The sequence below is a fragment of the Schistocerca nitens genome, chromosome 2 (assembly GCF_023898315.1).
Source record: "Schistocerca nitens isolate TAMUIC-IGC-003100 chromosome 2, iqSchNite1.1, whole genome shotgun sequence".
Lineage (NCBI taxonomy): Eukaryota > Metazoa > Arthropoda > Insecta > Orthoptera > Acrididae > Schistocerca > Schistocerca nitens.
Genome location: NC_064615.1, coordinates 886,773,914 through 886,793,612, shown reverse-complemented (window position 1 = coordinate 886,793,612; position 19,699 = coordinate 886,773,914). Strand labels below are relative to the sequence as shown.

At 37.4% G+C, this 19,699-nt stretch overlaps 2 protein-coding genes across 2 annotated transcripts in view; one reads left to right on the top strand and one right to left on the bottom strand.

The window, feature by feature from the left end:
- Nucleotides 1-15,125, bottom strand: part of LOC126237193 (uncharacterized) — a 71,684-nt gene extending 56,559 nt beyond the window's left edge. Inside the window, exons 1-5 of the mRNA XM_049947072.1 lie at nucleotides 15,085-15,125; nucleotides 14,870-14,956; nucleotides 14,126-14,352; nucleotides 13,111-13,266; nucleotides 5,479-5,910 (exon numbers count right to left, since the gene is read on the bottom strand). Coding sequence (XP_049803029.1) covers nucleotides 5,479-5,910; nucleotides 13,111-13,266; nucleotides 14,126-14,344 — 807 coding nt within the window. The 5' untranslated portion in view covers nucleotides 14,345-14,352; nucleotides 14,870-14,956; nucleotides 15,085-15,125. The remainder of the gene's footprint in view (nucleotides 1-5,478; nucleotides 5,911-13,110; nucleotides 13,267-14,125; nucleotides 14,353-14,869; nucleotides 14,957-15,084) is intronic.
- Nucleotides 15,126-15,139: 14 nt separating this feature from the next.
- Nucleotides 15,140-19,699, top strand: part of LOC126237194 (ubiquinol-cytochrome-c reductase complex assembly factor 1) — a 149,202-nt gene continuing 144,642 nt past the window's right edge. The window contains exon 1 of the mRNA XM_049947073.1: nucleotides 15,140-15,294. Coding sequence (XP_049803030.1) covers nucleotides 15,262-15,294 — 33 coding nt within the window. The 5' untranslated portion in view covers nucleotides 15,140-15,261. The remainder of the gene's footprint in view (nucleotides 15,295-19,699) is intronic.

Sequence of the window (19,699 nt, the reverse complement as noted above, 5' to 3'; positions counted from 1 at the left end):
TAAGTCATGACAGACAGAGCCAGACATGCTATTTATTGATGCTCTACATTTTCACGTATTTCACCAGAACTACTGTAACTACTTAAAATAATCAAATGACATTTATCAAAGAAGTACAAAGGATAATTTCTCTTATTTAGTAAACATAATTATGGTTGCATATAAGGTTTAATTTTAATTTTTATTTTTAGATGACCAGTTTCGATATTCTACAGAGATCATTATCAGATCAACATTCCCGATGACAATCTCTTTAAAAGATCGGAACCAATCATCTAAAAATAAAAATTAACAACTTATATGTGAGCATAACTGTTGTTGTGGTCTTCAGTCCTGAGACTGGTTTGATGCAGCTCTCCATGCTACTCTATCCTGTGCAAGCTTCTTCATCTCCCAGTACCTACTGCAACCTACATCCTTCTGAATCTGCTTAGTGTATTCATCTCTTGGTCTCCCTCTACGATTTTTACCCTCCACGCTGCCCTCCAATGCTAAATTTGTGATCCCTTGATGCCTCAAAACATGTCCTACCAACCGATCCCTTCTTCTAGTCAAGTTGTGCCACAAACTTCTCTTCTCCCCAATCCTATTCAATACCTCCTCATTAGTTACGTGATCTACCCACCTTATCTTCAGCATTCTTCTGTAGCACAACATTTCGAAAGCTTCTATTCTCTTCTTGTCCAAACTGGTTATCGTCCATGTTTCACTTCCATACATGGCTACACTCCATACAAATACTTTCAGAAACGACTTCCTGACACTTAAATCTATACTAGATGTTAACAAATTTCTCTTCTTCAGAAACGCTTTCCTTGCCATTGCCAGTCTACATTTTATATCCTCTCTACTTCGACCATCATCAGTTATTTTACTCCCTAAATAGCAAAACTCCTTTACTACTTTAAGTGTCTCATTTCCTAATCTAATCCCCTCAGCGTCACCCGATTTAATTTGACTACATTCCATTATCCTCGTTTTGCTTTTGTTGATGTTCATCTTATATCCTCCTTTCAAGACACTGTCCATTCCGTTCAACTGCTCTTCCAAGTCCTTTCCTGTCTCTGACAGAATTACAATGTCATCGGCGAACCTCAAAGTTTTTACTTCTTCTCCATGAATTTTAATACCTACTCCGAATTTTTCTTTTGTTTCCTTTACTGCTTGCATAACTATGTTTACTAAATAAGTTATATTATAACTCATCGCTGTTTTCCTGGAACAATGGTCCAAAAATTTTTAGATAATTTATCTATAAACAGACATGCAAGCACAACCTTTTTTCACATGGTTTATACACAGCTCATAGTGTTCTGTGTAATACATGAGTAGTTCCTATTATTATCAGTATGGCTATATTAACTATAGTCTATTTTATTGTTAATACAATGCAAAATCCAGGATGGAATGTAACAATATTAGGGAAGGAAAGTTGCCACTCATTATATAGCGGAGATGCTGAGTCGCAGATGTGCACACGCAACTACAGTCTCAGGCAACTGAAACCACCACACAAGTGTGGTCGTTGACAAAGGCCTTAATTGCTGAAAGCTATAATTGTGAAAATATTTTTGTTGTGCCTATCTGCGACTCAGCATCTCCGCTATATGGTGAGTAGTAACTTTCCTTTTCTAATATTGTTATTATTAACATACTATAAAGAGTAGCCTGCAGTGGCTGCTTCTGCATGTTAATACACAATTTGACTCATTCCGCAGCCCTGACAGCTCTCCATCATGATGGAATGAATGAATGTGGAATTGTCTATACTGAACATATGCTTTGAGTTTTCCTATTTTCTACAACATACTACACATTTGAAATTTAATGGCCCCTCTCTCTAAATGTCCTGTAATTTTTAATTTTAACTCATTAGTGCGTTGACTGCTTGGATGTCATTCTCCATCACTTCCTACTTGGGACTAATCTTTCCATCTCAACATATCTATTATAAATCCAACATTCCCAACAATCAACAAAAATAATCTATTTGTGAAAATATAAGTAATTGGATGGATAAAAAGAAAAAAAAATCTACCCCTCAAACAGTGGCAGGAGAACACACATATTAAAATGTATTACAGTTTGCAAGCTTTTTGAACCTGTGGCCCCTCCTCCTGCCCCGAGAAAAGAGCCACTGGCTTCAAAAGCTTGCAAACTGTAATACATTTTCAATAAATAGTTTTAGAAGCTCTAATTTCTCTACATCCTAACAATTATTCAGTTTACCATTTCTTTGTTATCTTACCCAATTAATTTGTCTCACCTTGTGGTAACAATATTACAAACGTGATACACTGTTACTCACCATGCAGAGAAGGATTTGAGTCACAGACAGACGCAATGAAGAGACTACTAAACATTTGAGCTTTTGGCCAAAAGGTATTCTTCTTAAGTAGAAAGCACACACACATTCGTACAAGAACAGCTCACAGACACTTGAACATTGTCTCTGACAGCTGTAGCTGTGAGGCAGGCAGTTTTCAGTTGCATCTGGAGATTAGTCTTTTAGTCGATACAAAGCTTTGATTATATTATGTGCCCATCCTTCACTAAGTTTCGCCCAAACAATCTTGAATGCTGTTTCAATTTTTACCTTGATGGATTTGTGTTTCTTGACTAATACAACAAATGCACCACTTCCATCTACGATTAGTCTATCCTTATGATATACACGTTAGATTTTCCCCAAAAATCTTACCACTATCAATTTCAGGTTTTACCCAGCTTTCTGTACCTAGCACCGTGTGACCATCATTGCTTTTTAGGATCACTTCAAAGTTCTGGCACTTTGTTGCATATGATTTGGCAGTTAATCATGATGATTAAAATACTATCACCAGTAGGAAACATTTCTAAGAATCTTATACTGATACTTCTGGTCCTCTATCTGAACAAGACGGAAATATTCCTAATGTAAAAAACTCTTGTGTACATGCCACATGCAGTCAGCTATTTGGGCTGCAGCTTCTGGTGTGTAGGGCACACCTGAGCATTTGGGGGATCATGAAATTCTCAGCCCTATGGTCCAAGTCCACGAAGTCACAGTGTTATTTGCCACAGAACATTCAAAGTCTCAGGTTCAGTCCTTCCACTTGGCTCAGAACCAGGAGATCACAAGTAGTTCTGCAGGCAATGCTGCAAATTGTGAACTTCATTGAAACTCTGTGACCAAGGCCCAGATAAGAGGTAACATGTGCACCTCAATTGCAGTTGGCTGCATCCCATTCCTTCAGTGACTGATGGAAGAGCCTCTTCAATATTTTTAATGAGTGGCCCAAGCAAACACACAGAGAGCACCTGTTGTTCCTTCCAATCCCTTGCTGTCACTTCCCTAAGGGCTCCCATATCTGCTGTGTGCTTGAACTACTGATGGCTAGACCCTTACTCTTTTGTGTTTGAATTCTCTTGCCACAGGACACAGTGTTTTCCCAACAGGTGAAGTGAGTCTCACTGGCTCAATTTTGGTTTCAGTGGGAGACAGCACCTCAAACTTGTTGGTTAGGGGGATAGAGATAACAACCTGAGTTCTCCTTGGTCTCTGTCTCCCCTTCAAAGGGTATCTAGCCATACCACTGACACAACACTCACAGTCAAGTGGATAATTAGTGATAGATCCCATACTTTACGAAGAGGAGACAGGATCCATGGGAGAGGATGGCACTTGAGGTACCTTCAGTATCTCTGATGCATGACTCGCAATATGCCCATTCACAGCAGCTTCCAGTTGTTTGACTGTAGTCAGGGCCATTTCCAGATTTCTAGAGAACAACATGAATGGCTTAAAAACTAGTGTAAAAACGGGTGGTAGTCATGTGGTACCATTTTCAAAATTAAGTGTAATCCACATTCTGACGAGCTGATTAGAAAAGTAATCCTGCTTTATTTTCACTTATGCTTTAGTCATTCTTTCCAGTGTATGGAGAAACAACACTACAAGATGCACAATAAACTGATAAATGATATGCCAGATATTAGCCAAATCTTTAACAATGAGTAATTCTTAGAAATAAAGTTCTCAAACAATGCGGACACTTCTGGAACAAAATTAACATTGTTTGATCAGACATGCTGCTACTTATAATTCAAACTTGGGCTTAACTACACTAGTAGCTTACTCCATTACCAGAAACTCTTGCTAACATGTACATGTGCTTCTCAATCTAAAGCAAAATACAGTTTTACATACTCATAACTGAGGTGATGCATTACTTATCAGCATTATTTGTGTCACTCACTGTCGCAGACACACATTCTGCAAATGTGACAGTGTATTTTTCCCAAAAGTATATGAAATGTAAAGTTTTCAGGATGGTAACCTGCACTTTTGGGTACTATTTATGTGTATTTTGGTAATATGGAGATACATACAATGTGATAGATAATGAATTTCGGAAATAGTACTGCAAATGATTATCAGTTACCTGCAGGGTATACCTGTATACAGTAAATATGCCTTCACAGTTTTAAGTTAGTCTATTTTTGTTACCATTTGCTGGAACTAACCCAGAAGAGAGACTACACGATTCTTAGCATATGTAAAGAAAGGAACTATTCTGGATATCTTTGTGTCATTTAATGAAGTATTACCATATTAAACTGAACTGATAAACCCCTGCTTAGGATGCTGTTAAAGTCTCATGTTCAGTCAAATGGGTACTTTTTGCCTGACTACAATACAGCACATGATGCAGATGACAGGATTCTGCAGTTCTATACTCCAAATCTAGAGTTCTATATTCAGGTAGTACAGAGACGGTTGCTACGTATGTGCACTAGACTCTCTTACCTTGTTTCCACAGATACTTTGCAAGACATACAGTGATAGAAATAGAAGTGTTGAACAATGCACACTGAATACTAATTTTCTAAATTTACACAAAAGGCTTTCGTGTAAGTACTACGAGCATTATGTATGGGCATTGCTGATCTGTTACAATCCTAGCAGTGCATATCTTAATTTTATGGCTATGGTCACATCAACTCAATAAATAAAATACTAGAGCAACAGCCTGCTCTTAGAATTGTTCACACTAACATTTAATGTGGTTTGCATTACACTTTCTCAACCCCCCTCCCCCCCAACAAATCTAAGCCTTCTAGTTATCTTCACTACTACTGACTTTGTGCGGTTGTTCCATTTCCTACTGCTTCATAGTATTACCATTAGATATTTAAATGACTTGACAGGCTCTAGAAGTTTATGAAAGATTTTATAATCTAATACTATCAGGTTCTCTCTCTTTGTCATGGGAATTGCAATTTATTTACCCATATTTTACATAATAGTACAAATGTCTGAAGTGCAGATCTAGACTTATTACAACATTACAAAATCTTGGGTGTGTAATAAAGGTCTGAGAGAATAGACTGTAATTCACCACTGAGACCAACTGCTGAGCTGTGGATAATGTATATTTCCTTTGAAATTTGTCACCACTAATGAAATAAAACATGCACATTTATAGGCAGACATACCTGAGCTTTCATGAGATCAATATTTTCTGCTTGTATAGTTGTGGATGTTGTAGCATGTAATTTTGTCTGGAATACACCAGACGAGCTTCCAGTTGGTTCCAGGTGAATAGCGTGCTGCTTGCGTTGCTGAGCTCTTGAAATGAGACTTCTGTTAATGTCTTCATATAGGCTGGAAGCTGAATAATGGGCAGCAGTTTCCTTAAAATTTTTAATTCCTTTCTTATCAGAAAGTTCTTCTATTATTTGAGTTAAATCCTTCTTAGGTTTTGAAGAACTGACAATACGAGGCACTGTAGCTTTTATGTCTCTCAATGCCACAACCTCATTATTACTCTCATGAGAAGGTGCCTTGTCACTTGTACTCCAACTTTCTTTTTCAGAAGATGCTGTAACAACTGGTTCTGGCTGTATTATCACAGTGTAATCATCCATCTGAAAATTTAAAAAAATCTTAAAATGATACACATACACCTACACGTACACATGTATACACAAAATGATACATGTTTCTCATTTATTTTTGCAGTAGTTTTTTCTCTGCAAGGTACTACTGACACTGACAGATGTATTTTGGTGCATATAATTCTGGAATGAACTGCTATCCTAGATAGCTGTGAGAACTACATAAGTTGTCAGACGGGGGAACCAAGAGGATCATATTATTCAACTCAATGCACTGCAGTTTTAAAGTCGTAGTGTAGGATGTCTTGTCAACTGTGTGCATGAAAGTATCTTCCACAACTATTTTGATCTGTGGAGAAAGGTTCAAATGGCTCTGAGCACTATGGGACTTAACATCTATGGTCAGCAGTCCCCTAGAACTTAGAACTACTTAAACCTAACTAACCTAAGGACATCACACACATCCATGCCCGAGGCAGGATTCGAACCTGTGACCGTAGCGGTCACGCGGTTCCAGACTGAAGCGCCTAGAACCGCACGGCCACACCGGCCGACCTTCTGTGGAAATATTTTGGTAATACTATATATACCAATTCAAGCAATCATTATTGGTGTAAATGCTCTCAGCACACTTTCAATGCTGTAATCTGATATATTGTACAATTACTGATAGAATGTTATATTATTTAATTTTTGCTGTATTACTGACAGTGAGGTCATTAGAAACAGAACTGGAGCTCAACTGAACCAAGATGAAGAAGGAAATTAGCTGCTGCTACATTTACGAAATCTTCCCACCATTAACTTGCCATGACTTAGGGACACCTAAAACCGGGTGGCAAGAGAGGATCCAAATCCTGCTTCTCCCAAGAAAAATTCCTGTAGCAAAAAAGTTTATGTTTGTTTAATACAATGACTACTCTCACGAGTTAAAATCAGATCTGGAAACTCCCAGCGATATAATTTATGTGAATATCTCCTTAATAAATTAAAACTAATTCATTGTGAAATATGTCTGAAAATAAGATTAAAAAACTATGGACTCTTAGAGAGGTCAGGAACCTGGATGAAAGACACACTCAAAAACTTGGTAGCAAATGACAAAGCAAAGTCATTCAGGACAACATAGCAAAAAACATGTAAGGTGTAGTATGTAATTGGGTGGGAGGGTAGGTGGGCAGGGGGCAGTTGCAAAGTGCAATGAAGGAAGATTACTTTAACAGCTTATAGGGAGAGGGAAATGAGATGGAGCAGAGAAGAAGAGGCAGGAATAAGGCACATGAAACAATGTATGGAGAAGCAAACCGTCAAAACAAAGCACCGTAGCAATCAATGTCGTTGTATCACAAAGAGAGAGTGGAAAAGTGAATATCAAAGAGAGATACTTGGCTAAATTTACATAAAGCACAGTGGGTTTGGCAACAGTCAAGCTTGAGGTGGAGAGTAAGTTTCAACATTCAAATTTCTGCTGTAATGTTACAAGCAGGGATAAGAGTTCAAACTATAATTGCTCTTGTTCTGAAGACTCTTCAAAACTCTGTTGAACAACTTTATCTCTGGTAAACGATCTGACTGCACACTGAGTTTCACACGTCCCCCCTTCACTGTGCATTGTTTTCCCAAAGAGTCATGTCTTCTTGTTACATTTGTCTCTTGAGAAATTCCTCAGAGATGGATTTTGTTCAGATAGACTGTTACTATTTCTGTTATCAAGGTTCATTGTGTAGACCATTTTTTCTTCTTCTGCTCTTCAGTACCCAGTAAACATTCATTGTAAGTCACATCCAAATTTGAAGAATCATGTTTCATATGCCACATTACTGCTCGGGTATACCACACATGGTCAGTAATTTTCCCTTTGCTTTTCCGACAAAGGAGAGGAGGGTGGTCGTGTAAAGTTCCTGATCACCAGATGTTTCATCAATGTCCTGGATTAAATTTCAAATATCACCACAACTGTTTCATAGAGAGAGAGCATGTAACACTATTGGTGGTGATCCATCTATCAGATAGGTAGTTAAGCATGGTGGCCCCCTTGGTGTTATTTGAGAGGAATAGGCTATGTGCCGGCACAGGGCTTCACCCTCTCTACCTTCTCATCATCATCTTACACTGGAAACATGACATCAATACTAAACATGCACCCATTACAGTCATCTACACTTATCTGATACATGTAATGTACAACTCTCACACTTTACAAGGGAAAGGTGCCAGTGTATGTGAAGGGTAGGAAAAACCTTTCCAATTAGGGGGCAACTTTGTCCACAATATTTTTCTATGCTTACCTTTTACTTATTGTGCATGGTCCCCTTTTTAAATACTCTCTTCCACAACTGATACACCACTCCCAATGCTGTTTCCACTTCCGAAAGAAGTCTTGGTATGCCATTTGCTGGATCATGCAAAGTGCTGCCTGTGAATTTTCTTTTGTCTCATCAGTCATTGCAAATCTTCATCCTTTCAATGGCGTTCTCAAAAAAAAAAAAGTTCGCCAGGTTTGGAGAATAAGGAGGATGAGCAGCACAGTGATTTCACTTTTTGTGCAATAGTCACACAGCAACTGGGATGAATGTGCAGGTGAGTTATCATGATGCAAGAGCCACAACTTGCCTTGCCACATTTCAGGCCATTTCCTTCTCACATTTTCTCACAGGTATCACAAAACATACTGATAGTAGCACCTAAAAACAGTTTGTCCCTCTGGGACAAATTCATGATTACCTAATCCTTCAAAGTCAAAGAAAACTATCAGCATGGCTTTGACATTTGACCTGACCTGACAAGCTCTTTTTAGTCTTGGAGAACCTTTCCTGACCGATTGTGAAGACCGAATGTTGGTCTCAACATCATTACTCTAGACCCACGTCTCATCACCAGTTATGATTCTCTTAAGAAACATCTCATGCTCATTTGTGAATCCAAAAGTTCTTTACAGAGTGTGAGGTTATGGTCTTTCTGGTCTTGTCTCAGGAGCCATGAGACAGACTTGGTGGCAACACAACACATTCCAAGATGCTCTGTCAGGATTTCAAGACATGATCCAACTGAAATGGTACATTCTTCTGCAATCTCTTTGACAGTCAGTCTTTGAATGGCATGCACAATTTCACTGATGTTCCTGACATGAGTGTCATTGGAAGATGTCAAAGGGCATCCTAAACGAGAGTCATCTTTAACTTCAGACGAGCCATTTTTAAGTCATGTGAACCATTCGTAACATCAACTGCAGCTTAAGCACTCGTCACCATAGGCTTCTTGCATCATTTGGTGTGTCTCTGTTAAGATTTTCTTGAGTTTCACACAAAATTTAATGCAGACGCATTGCTCCTCTAACTTTAGCATCTTGAAATTCGCAACTGTATGACACAACGTTCTACTCAATATGGAAATGAACAATAACTAACAGACATACAACAATAAAATTTCAGGTAGTTACACATTAAAGACAGGTGTGAGCAGGAACACCAACCATATTTTGCTCCAAAACACCGCTGGTGCGTAATTATGAATGTTCCGCAATTTTCTGAACAGATCTCGTATACACACTCTACTACTAACGTACTCGACAAGCCCCCATTTAAAATAAAGCAAATGCCTGGACATTCTAGTAATTCAAAAGGTAGTTAAAAAAAAAAACATCTCTCACTAGCCTCTCCTTATACAAGCTATTGAAGGACTGAAAATTTCTATTAGCTAGATTGGAAGCAGAAACAATAAATAACTAAATATTAAGCTACCAATATGAGATAACAACAGCAACTTGAGGAAGCATAAGGTTTCCCCCCCCATAGTACTGACTTTCCTTTTAATTTACTAGCTTAATATTTAGTTGGTGTTAAGCACCAATAAAATTAAGCAATATGGTGATAATTTGTTGTTAATACAGTGTAATTATTTAGTTTCTATGAGTTGCCTATATTCTTTTAATTTATACATTGACTCATTCCACATTCCTGAGGGCTGTCCTCCTTGATGGAAACTACAGAACATAATAAAAAAACAGTAGCTTTTATCAACATATGTTTCGAGGCAGGTGCATGGACAGTGTTAATTGATGCCGGCAAGGCACTATAGAAAATATTGTAGTTTCTGTAGAGCCACGCTTACGTTAATTACTGTACAGTGATAATGTACCATTTGAGTGCAATGCTATTTGGTAATAGACATAATTTTAAATTATAAATCATAACTTGCACTTTCCCCACATGAGATACAGTACTGAAAGCTTTCAATCAAGGCAACCAGGTAGATTCAGTATTTCTTGATTTCCAAAGGGTGTTTGACCAAGTACCACATCTACGCTTATTGTCAAAAGTTCCATGATAAGGGGTATTAAGTGAAATTTGTGATTGGATTGAGGACTTTTTGGTGGGGAGGACACAGCATGTTATCATGGATGGAGAGTCATCATCAGAAGTAGAAGTAACTTCAGGTGTGCCCCAGGGAAGTGATCTGGGACCCTTGTTGTCCATGTTGTATATTAATGACCTTGCCGGCAATATTAGCAGTAACCTCAGACTTTCTGCAGATGATCCAATTACCTACGATCAAGCACTATCTGAAAGAAGTTGCATAAATATCCAGTCAGATCTTGATAAGATTTCAAAGTGATGCTGAGATTAGCAACTTGCTCTAAATGTTCAGAAACCTAAAAGTGTGCACTTCACAAAACGAAAAAATGTAATATACCATACTATGAATATAATATCAACGAATCACAGTTGGAATCAGCCAACTCATATAAATACTTGCGTGTAACACTTTGTAGAGACGTGAAATGAAATGATCACATTTGTTAAGTCGATAAAGCAGGTGGTAGACCTCAGTTTATTGGTAAAATATTGGAGAAGCGCAATCAGTCTACAAAGGAGACTGCTTACAAATCATTCAGGTGACTGGTTCTAGAATTCTACTCAAGTATGTGGGACCCTTACCATTGGGTTGTTGTTGGGTTGTTGTGAGGGAGGAGACCAGACAGATTAGGGAACGACGCGGAAGGAAGTCGGCCGTGCTCTTTCAAAGGAACCATCCCAGCATATGCCTGGAGCATACCACTGGGAAATCACTGAAAACCTAAATCAGGATGGCCGGATGTGAGATTGAACCATTGTCCTCCCAAATACAAGTCCAATGTGCTAACCACTGCGCCACCTCGCTCGGTGGACCCGTACCAGATAGCACTAACAGGGAATACTGAACATACGCAGAGAAGGGCAGCACAGATGGTCACAGATTTGTTTAATCCATAGAAGAGTGTCACTGAGGTACTGAAGGAACTAACTGGAAGACTCTTGAAGAAAGATGTAAACCGTCCTGAGAATGTATGTTAATATAGTATCAAGAACCGGCTTTAAATGATGACTTTGGAATATATTACAATCTCCTATGTATTGATAATTAATTGAAACACTCAGCTGTCGACAGGTGTTGTTGATATACCTCAATGGTGACAGTTGAAAATGTGTGCCCCAACTGAGACTCTAGCCCCTGTCTTGCTTACATGGTAAATGCTCTATCCATCTGAGCCATCAACGACACAGATGAATAGTGCAACTGCAGGGACTTATCCCTTGCACACTTCCCGTGAGACCCACATTCCCAACTGTCCACGATCTACATACGTAATGTACTCAATAGATATTTGCCCATCCACTCAATACTTGCGCCCTCTAAGGTAACAATTCTTGTAAGAGTTTGGGCAACCTGTGCACATTCGCACAGACGACGGTGGCTCAGATGGATAGAGCGTCTGCCATGTAAGCAGGAGATCCCGGGTTCGAGTCCCGGTCAGGGCACACATTTTCAACTGTCCCCATTGAGGTATAAGAACATCTGTTGGTAGCTGAGAGTTTCAATTAATTATCATTTATTCTAGAGAAGCTGCATGGTCATCAATGGTATCTGTTCTTTCGAGAACAGTTACTATCTTCCTATGTATTGGTCACATGGAGAACGTGGGAATAAGATTAGAATAACTACTGCATGCAGAAAGGCATTCAAAAAAATCAATATTACTGTACTCCATACGCGAATGGAACTGGAAAAAATCCTAATAACTGGTACAATGGGATGTACCCTGTGCAGTGCACCTCATAGTGGTTTGCAGAGTATAGATGTAGATGTAGAAGTATAATGGCTGGTAACTCTCTTCACATACAGTATGTGCAAGAGACTAGTATGGCAAAATGTACCATCGCTGATTTTTGAAAATGTATCCCATCAGTCCAAAAAGTTTTGAGACTGGATTAATAAAAAATAGAGAATTGTTAAGATGGCAGTTATGCCTTGTGTTCTACACAGTTTCCCTCCACTTGAGTACAATGCACAGAACATTCACACAACCATCTGAAACTGTCAGAAAAATCCTCCTTTGGAATGTTGTTCATAGGTCTGTATTGATAACACCAAGTATAATCATCCACGATGATTTTTTCCAGTGGAGAATTTTCCAAGTTTTACATTTCAATTGAGTCATGGCAGTCATTCACATGTCATCATCTTTCTTCGGGAGTCAAGACGTGCTGGTCAAACTTTGCACATGCTTTTCTCTTCTTTAAAACATTCTGGAGAACATCTTGAACACTATATTTAGAGATGTTGCTCCAATATGCTTTGTGACAACAATGCTGACACTTTACATTTGCTTGTCCACTACTCTACACTGCCTGCTGACAAAAGTCTGGTCGAATGCATATCAGTAGTTTACAGTTGTCAGGTCAAGCTGCCACTGTATCACACTGACGTCGATTCTACAGCAGGAATAAAATCAGTTTCGCAACTTTTCTGGATGGACAGTGAATTGTTGACAAATGTATTGATGCCTGAAAAGTGGTTTAAGGCTGAAACTGTACAATAGTACAACAAATAATGTAAAGCTCACAGTTACAGTCGGCATAGAAGGCCAAACTTTAAGAGGGGCCATCCGTATGCTGTGCATGCTCATTTGTGACATGATTTACCAACATATACTTCCAAGTTAAGTGTGGACAGCCCCTGTAAAGTTGTACCAGATGTTATCACTTAAACAGTTTGTCACAGCTGTAGACCCAAGATCAATGAAAATAGTGAAAAGTTGTAATAAAGGGGACTAATTAATCAACAGCTTCATTAAGATTATATTTCCAGTCATGCCCATGACAGAGATTTGGTTTTACATCCTTATATTTTTAAATCAGATAAAAGCTCATAAAAAAACTTGTGGATCAAAAAACTGAAGATATGTCATACCGTATGTCTTTTGTTAAAGGAGTAATAAGCTTCACTGTATTGCTGTCTGCAGTACACTCGCTTGTGAGATATAATATTGGCCATGCTTCTAAATAAATTGCGGCACACTTTACACTCATACACAATCTCCACTTCATTGTCCAAAAGTTGTTTCAGCTGAAACAAATGGAATTTTGGTGTGAAATCACTTCTGCATTAGGTAATTACTTAATATAAATAACTATAATCAAACTACATGTTTCTTTTTTATGGCCACTTGGGAGATACATTGCACATTAATTGTTTAAAATTTAGTTTCATATTCCCAAACATCACATTTTTTGTAGATGATTACAATTACGAGTTAAATCTCCTATAAGAAACAAGTTTGCCCTGTTATGTTGATTTAACTAACCAAGTAATAAATTACTCATTAAGTATCCATTTTGCTTGGAGAAAACTATAGCTGTTTTTCCAAATTACACTGTAGCAAATACTGTAACCTGCAACAAGTTTTTCTGGTGTGTGTTTATTGTACCATAAATGGTTTTGGGCTTGAGCTTATCGTCAGAAGGTAGCAGTGACATCTTTGCAAGTTTTTCATTTGTGTAACACCAACATAAAATCTTTTGTACACTATGTAATCACAAAAGCTTTGTTATAACTTAGGACACAAATGCAAAACTTGCAAAGAAGTCAGTGCTACATCCTGATGATGGGCTACAGCCCAATTCAAGTAACAGAGCAATACTATCATTTCAACAAAAACTTGTAGTTGGTTGCAGTATTTCCCACTATGTAATTTACTCATTAAGTATCAGTATGTGATACTGGAAGTGATGTTTTGGCATGCAATGAAAATAACACCTGATAGTCATACTTCATAAGCAGCAAATTTGTTACCCAAAAATGTTAATTACTGTATTTATACACAACATCAGTGGACTAAACAAATTTAGAAAACGGCTATGTATCAGTACATAAGAAAACATCAGAAGTGGAGGCGGAATAGAATACATCCTAACATTGTACTAACCTCAGAAGTACATGTCTGATACATTTTAACAATGTCGCAAACTCGTCTAACGCTTATGTTTATTGGTTGCCTCAGAACAGACAAGTCTGTTCGATGCACCACGTCCTGTTCTTGAGAATCTTTCTCTTTTTGTCGCTGTTGTCCCTTTGCAGTAGGCATTCTTCCCGAATTCTGCTTTCCACTCCCTTTACCCGTCTTAGAAGCTGTTTTCGAACCCATTTCAATATCTGAAATATAAAACAGGGTATTGTTATTTCTGTTACTTGCATACGAAATATTACATAACCTAAGTTTATGAAACATTAATAAATATTTTGGATGTCGATTTGGGGCAGCGCATTCAAACCTCATCACCACATGCAAACCTGTATAGCAGTAATAAATTCGATTATGACTTATACACTATAATATTCTGTAAATATTAATTCATTGTCACTGGATTGTGTGAAAATGTCGCAGGCTTTGTAGTACATTCAGTATTCTGAAGAAAATGCAATATACGTAGTAAAAATAAAATTAATTTTTATATTGAGTTACCCTACAGAATTGTAAAAATTATAGATTACGAAAATTATTTCTAGAATTACGAAAACCATCTGGTTGAATGGAAAATCCAAGTTGCAATATCGGCGAAAATATAGTAGCTTAAACAAAATTGTAAGTGACACTTTTATAAACAAAAGAAAACAACGCAATAACTTACATTTTTAAATGTATATTTTGTACAGTAAATTTAATAATTACGTGAAATTTAGCGTCCTCTTTTACGGAAGGTCACCTCCCGTTAGCGATGAGCTCTCCTCGTTTTTCAGGGCATTTTCCTCGCATACTCTGGAGAATATTCACATTAGATATAAATAAAACGCACAGTACTATCTTCTAAACTTAGTTATGAACTGCTCCTTCACATTAGTCTAACAGACAACACAGAAACGTTTGGTGGTTCCCACCGCATTTACCATTACGCTCCACCATTTTTGTTCAAGAAAGCAAATTGTGCACCAAGCTTGTCTCAAAGAGGGCAGCACTGTAGCGGAGATGCTGGGGCACTAGGTTGTGAATCAAGTCGGAACGCATTTGTGTAGAGTACAAATGTTAGTGCCTGCTGCTGAATTAACTGAAAGGGAATCTACAAAATGAACTATCAGCGGCTGTTGAAGCTGTGCCAGGTACTTGTCACTGACAGTAATGACATTAGTTTCTTAATATGGCATTGGTTTATTTTTCAGCAAAGAAACATTGACGAGCACAAAATGTGTGCCTACTCATGAAATACCTTTACAGTCTGTAGCAGAAGCATTTCTAAAAGAGTTATACATTAATGACAATCATACTTTTTGTGTTCGTGATATGAGAAAAATCAATTTTGGCATACTGCGCAGTCTCTTGAGATAGAAGCAGTTTGAGGACCCAGTTAGGAAAACAGATTTCTGAAGATTCTCTGCATAAAGAGGAAAGAAAGACAGTGACCAATTCGGAAAGTTAAAGAGAGATTTCGTGAACAAAACATTGCCATCATTTAGTATTAGATAACGTTAAAAGAAAAAGTGCACTGGCATTTCAATTTTAATTTATTTTCAGTGTCTTAGGGGCTTTCACATTTTCATCGTGCCTCATGCGGCTAGTGACAACTCTTTGACAGTGCGATTTTTTGTAGTAGTAGCAGACCCCAGCGCCACTACGGCTAGCATAAATGAATCGTCTTCCATGTAGAGTCAAAACTGTTTGGCGTTTGGTTTTTCTGCGTAATGGGCATCAGTTTTTCCTGTTGTTTACAACGTAATTGTGCGAACAACGTTGGAGCCACAGAGATTTACACGTGAGATTTGAAAACCGACGTACCGAAGTAAGGTGATAATTATGATACAATTTTATTTGTTCTGGAAATCATCTATACATAATATAGTGCAAAATACTTATCCCCATCGGCATTAAACCTGTAACAGCTTAACACTTAAATAACTCTAAACGTTTAATTTAAAAAAGTTGGTAGACAATGTATATAAAATGTTTCATTACAGTATATTAAATACAAACCCACACATTATAGTGTCTTTCTGTCTACATGATAGCTGTGAACAAATAGAAGCATTTTTTTTCTTTCCTCAGACGTCACAGAGAAGGGACTTTTTTTCCACACACTGAAGCAGCATCGGTTAATTATAATATGTATTTGTTGTATTTTTTTTGAAGCCCTGAAATTATTCGTATTAATCCTCTTAAACGTAAAGTTTTTCCTTGTGTTCCAGAAAAACAAGGTTTCACTTGTTGGACTAGTTTCATTTTAGTTGATTGCATAACATTGCTTTCTGTATATTAATTTTCTGAGCATTTTCACATACAGGCACACAGTCTTCACAGTTCAGAAAAGTTCTGTAAGGATACCATTGTGTGTCCATCATCTAACTTGTTAATGACACCTTTTTAAATAAATTAGACATACTAACAGATAACTAATTATATAGATGTTCTCCATGAAGCTTGTTGTGAACAGTCAGGAATAATCTGAAAACTGTAACAGCATGCATAAATACACCACTAGGAGTAAAAGTAGCTTTACTGTTGCACAAAAGGAGCAAAGTATGCAGCTACAAAAATATTTGAGTAACCCCATCCCCCTTGTAAGTTAAGAAAGTGGTGGCAGGTAATGAGCCTTAAAACAAACTGAAATAATTTCTGCTTGACAATGTCTTTTAACTTTATTGTGAAACCACATCATAGCAAGTAGTCATTGTAGTCATTGCTATGAATCACAGAAGACGCAGAAAACTAAGTGAACCATTAATTCTAGACTATTTTAGAAACTCAAATTTAGATTCCGACTAGAAAGTGTTTTTGCCTTCCATTTTTTTCCATGTTTAACTGCTATTTCCCACTGGCAAATGTGGTTTCTAAGAAGCAGCAGAGAAACTGTGATAATAAATGCAACAAGATTTTTGAATGTCAAAATGTTTCCATATTAAGGGAAGTACATTGACAGCCTTTAATTTTCCGCCAACATTGTTGATAATAAAATTAGATTACTATGGGTGATAGTCTAAATGGGAACAGAGCAGCCAGACCAGAATGATTTAGACTAAAGAAAATCACAGATGTTACATTTACATTATTTGTTCTTTGACAATTCATCACAACAGCATAGGACATGTCAGGTACCATTACAAATATAGCTTATTGTTACACACACACAACCTCTAAATGATTGTGCAAAGATCAACAACAGAAAAACTATATATTTTTAAAACTTAACAGATCTCTAATACAAAGAACAGATACATCAAACATTAACTTTGCATCAAATGTACCATTAAAGAAGTGCGGACTGGTGGTGGCAAGGAGTTTGACAATAATGATGTGAGATGATATGCCGAGTCAATTGGATTGAAACATTCTTTGACTGTGCCATATACACCACAGCAAGATGTTCTCCATGAAGCTTGTTGTGAACAGTCAGGAATAATCTGAAAACTGTTGCTAAGTGTCAAAACAGAATTATCTGGGGAGAAGCTGTACTTGCAGCTACTCATACTCTGAACCGAACTGGGCCAACGAGGTTAAAGGAAAGACACCAATAGTATTATTTTTGAGAAGGAAGAGTCAGTTTAGTCATCTAAAAGTATTTGGGACAGATTGTTTTGTCTGGATTCCAGCACAGAAACGGAGAAAGTTTGATGCCAAATCTTTGAAAGGTTATATAGTTGGTTATGATGACTGTGGCTCTCGTGTATACCTTCCAGATAAGCATTCAGTTATTGTTAGCCAAGATGTAAAATTCAAGGTTGAAATATTGAAGCAATCATTGAAGAATGATGTTAGCCTACTAAATTAGTTGACATATCGTTTATGAATGATATGGAAATATCTGATTCTAATGATGACGAAATATCAAAAGAAAATATTACAAGACTGGATCACCAAGATCATGTAGAAGCGACTGAAAATGCAGATGATCATAGAGTTTTGAGGGACAGACAAACAATTAGAAGGCCGATACGTTACCTAGATGAACCTGAGTGACCCAAGATGATGATGCTGAGATAAGTTCCAAGGAACTATGATGGAGCAGTGAAATCCTCAGATGTAGAAAATTGGAAAGCTGCAATCGATGAAGAAATGGACTCATATCAGAAGGTTAGTACTTTGAAATTAGTTGATTTACTGGCTGGAAGGAAGGCTATTGGAAATCAATGGGTGTTTGCAATTAAATTGGATAATAACGATGACGTTGTATGGTACAAAGCAGGGCTAGTTGCAAAAGGGTTTAGCCAAAGGCCAGGGCTTGATTTTTCTGAAACTTTCAGTCCTGTGGTTAGGTTTGAAACTCTGAGAGCCCTCTTGTGTGTTGCTGTTCAAAGAAATTGGAACATCAAACAATTTGACATTAAAACAACATTCTTGAATGGTAAACTGGAGGAAGAAATTTACATGCAACAGCCACAAGGTTATGATGATGCTACAGGCCGTGTTTGCAGATTGCTTCAACGCTTGTATTGACTGAAGCAAGCAGCAAAATGTCCGTATTAGTGTTTAAAGTTATACCTTAAGAAATCAAATTTGCGGGAGAGTAGTGCTGATCCTTGTATGTATTTTAAAGAAAATTTGTTTTATTTCATGTGAATGATGGATTGATAATGGGACCTGGTGAAACAGTTCGTAATTACACAAAACAATTACATGAAAAGTTTGATATGGTAGTAAGTGAAGTGGATTGTTATGTTGGCTTGCAAGTCCAAAGATTTAATGGTTGTATGAAGATTAATCAGACTGTGTATGTGAAAAGAAGTGTTAGCCAGGTGTCATATGACTGATGCAAAGCCAATATCTTTACCGATTGAGCCTGGATGGACACCAGGTGATTCACCACCAGCTACTGATACCGACTATACCTACTATAGAAGGTTATAGCGATGCTGATTATTCAAGTGAAAAATTGGCTAGACGTCCAACAAGTGGAGTTTTAGTGAAGTTTTGTGGTGGACCAGGAATGTGGAAAAGCAAACTGCAGAAATATGTTGCACAATAATCAATGGAAGCTGAATTTGTTGCTGCCAATGAGGCAAGTAAATCTTTAGTATGGCTTGATCTTTTTTGAAAGAAATTGACATTGTTAAAGAGTTCAATTCCTACTTTACGCATTGACAATCAAAGTGCTATTAAATATATCAAAGGCGCAGGATTCTGTGAATGCTCTAAGCATATTGAAACACGCTATCAGTATGTACGACAGTTAGTCAATGAGAAGATCAGTGTCGAGTATGTTTCAACACAAGATCAGGCAGCTGCTATTCTTACTAAGGGCTTATCAGCAAAAAAGCTATCAAGAATGAAAACTCAGATTGGGATGGAAGTAAGAAATGAAAATAAAGACTGATTTGGTGATGAAATATGAACTTGTGGGAGAGTGTTAAAGGATTGTAAATAATATTACAAGTTCATATTTGTTTCTGTTATTTATGTGCAAGTATCCTTGATGCAAAGTTAATGTTTGATGATGTATTTGTTCTTTGTATTAGAGATCTGCAAAGTTTTAATATATATGTTCTGCTGTTGTTCTTACGTTAAGTTAAAAATGTG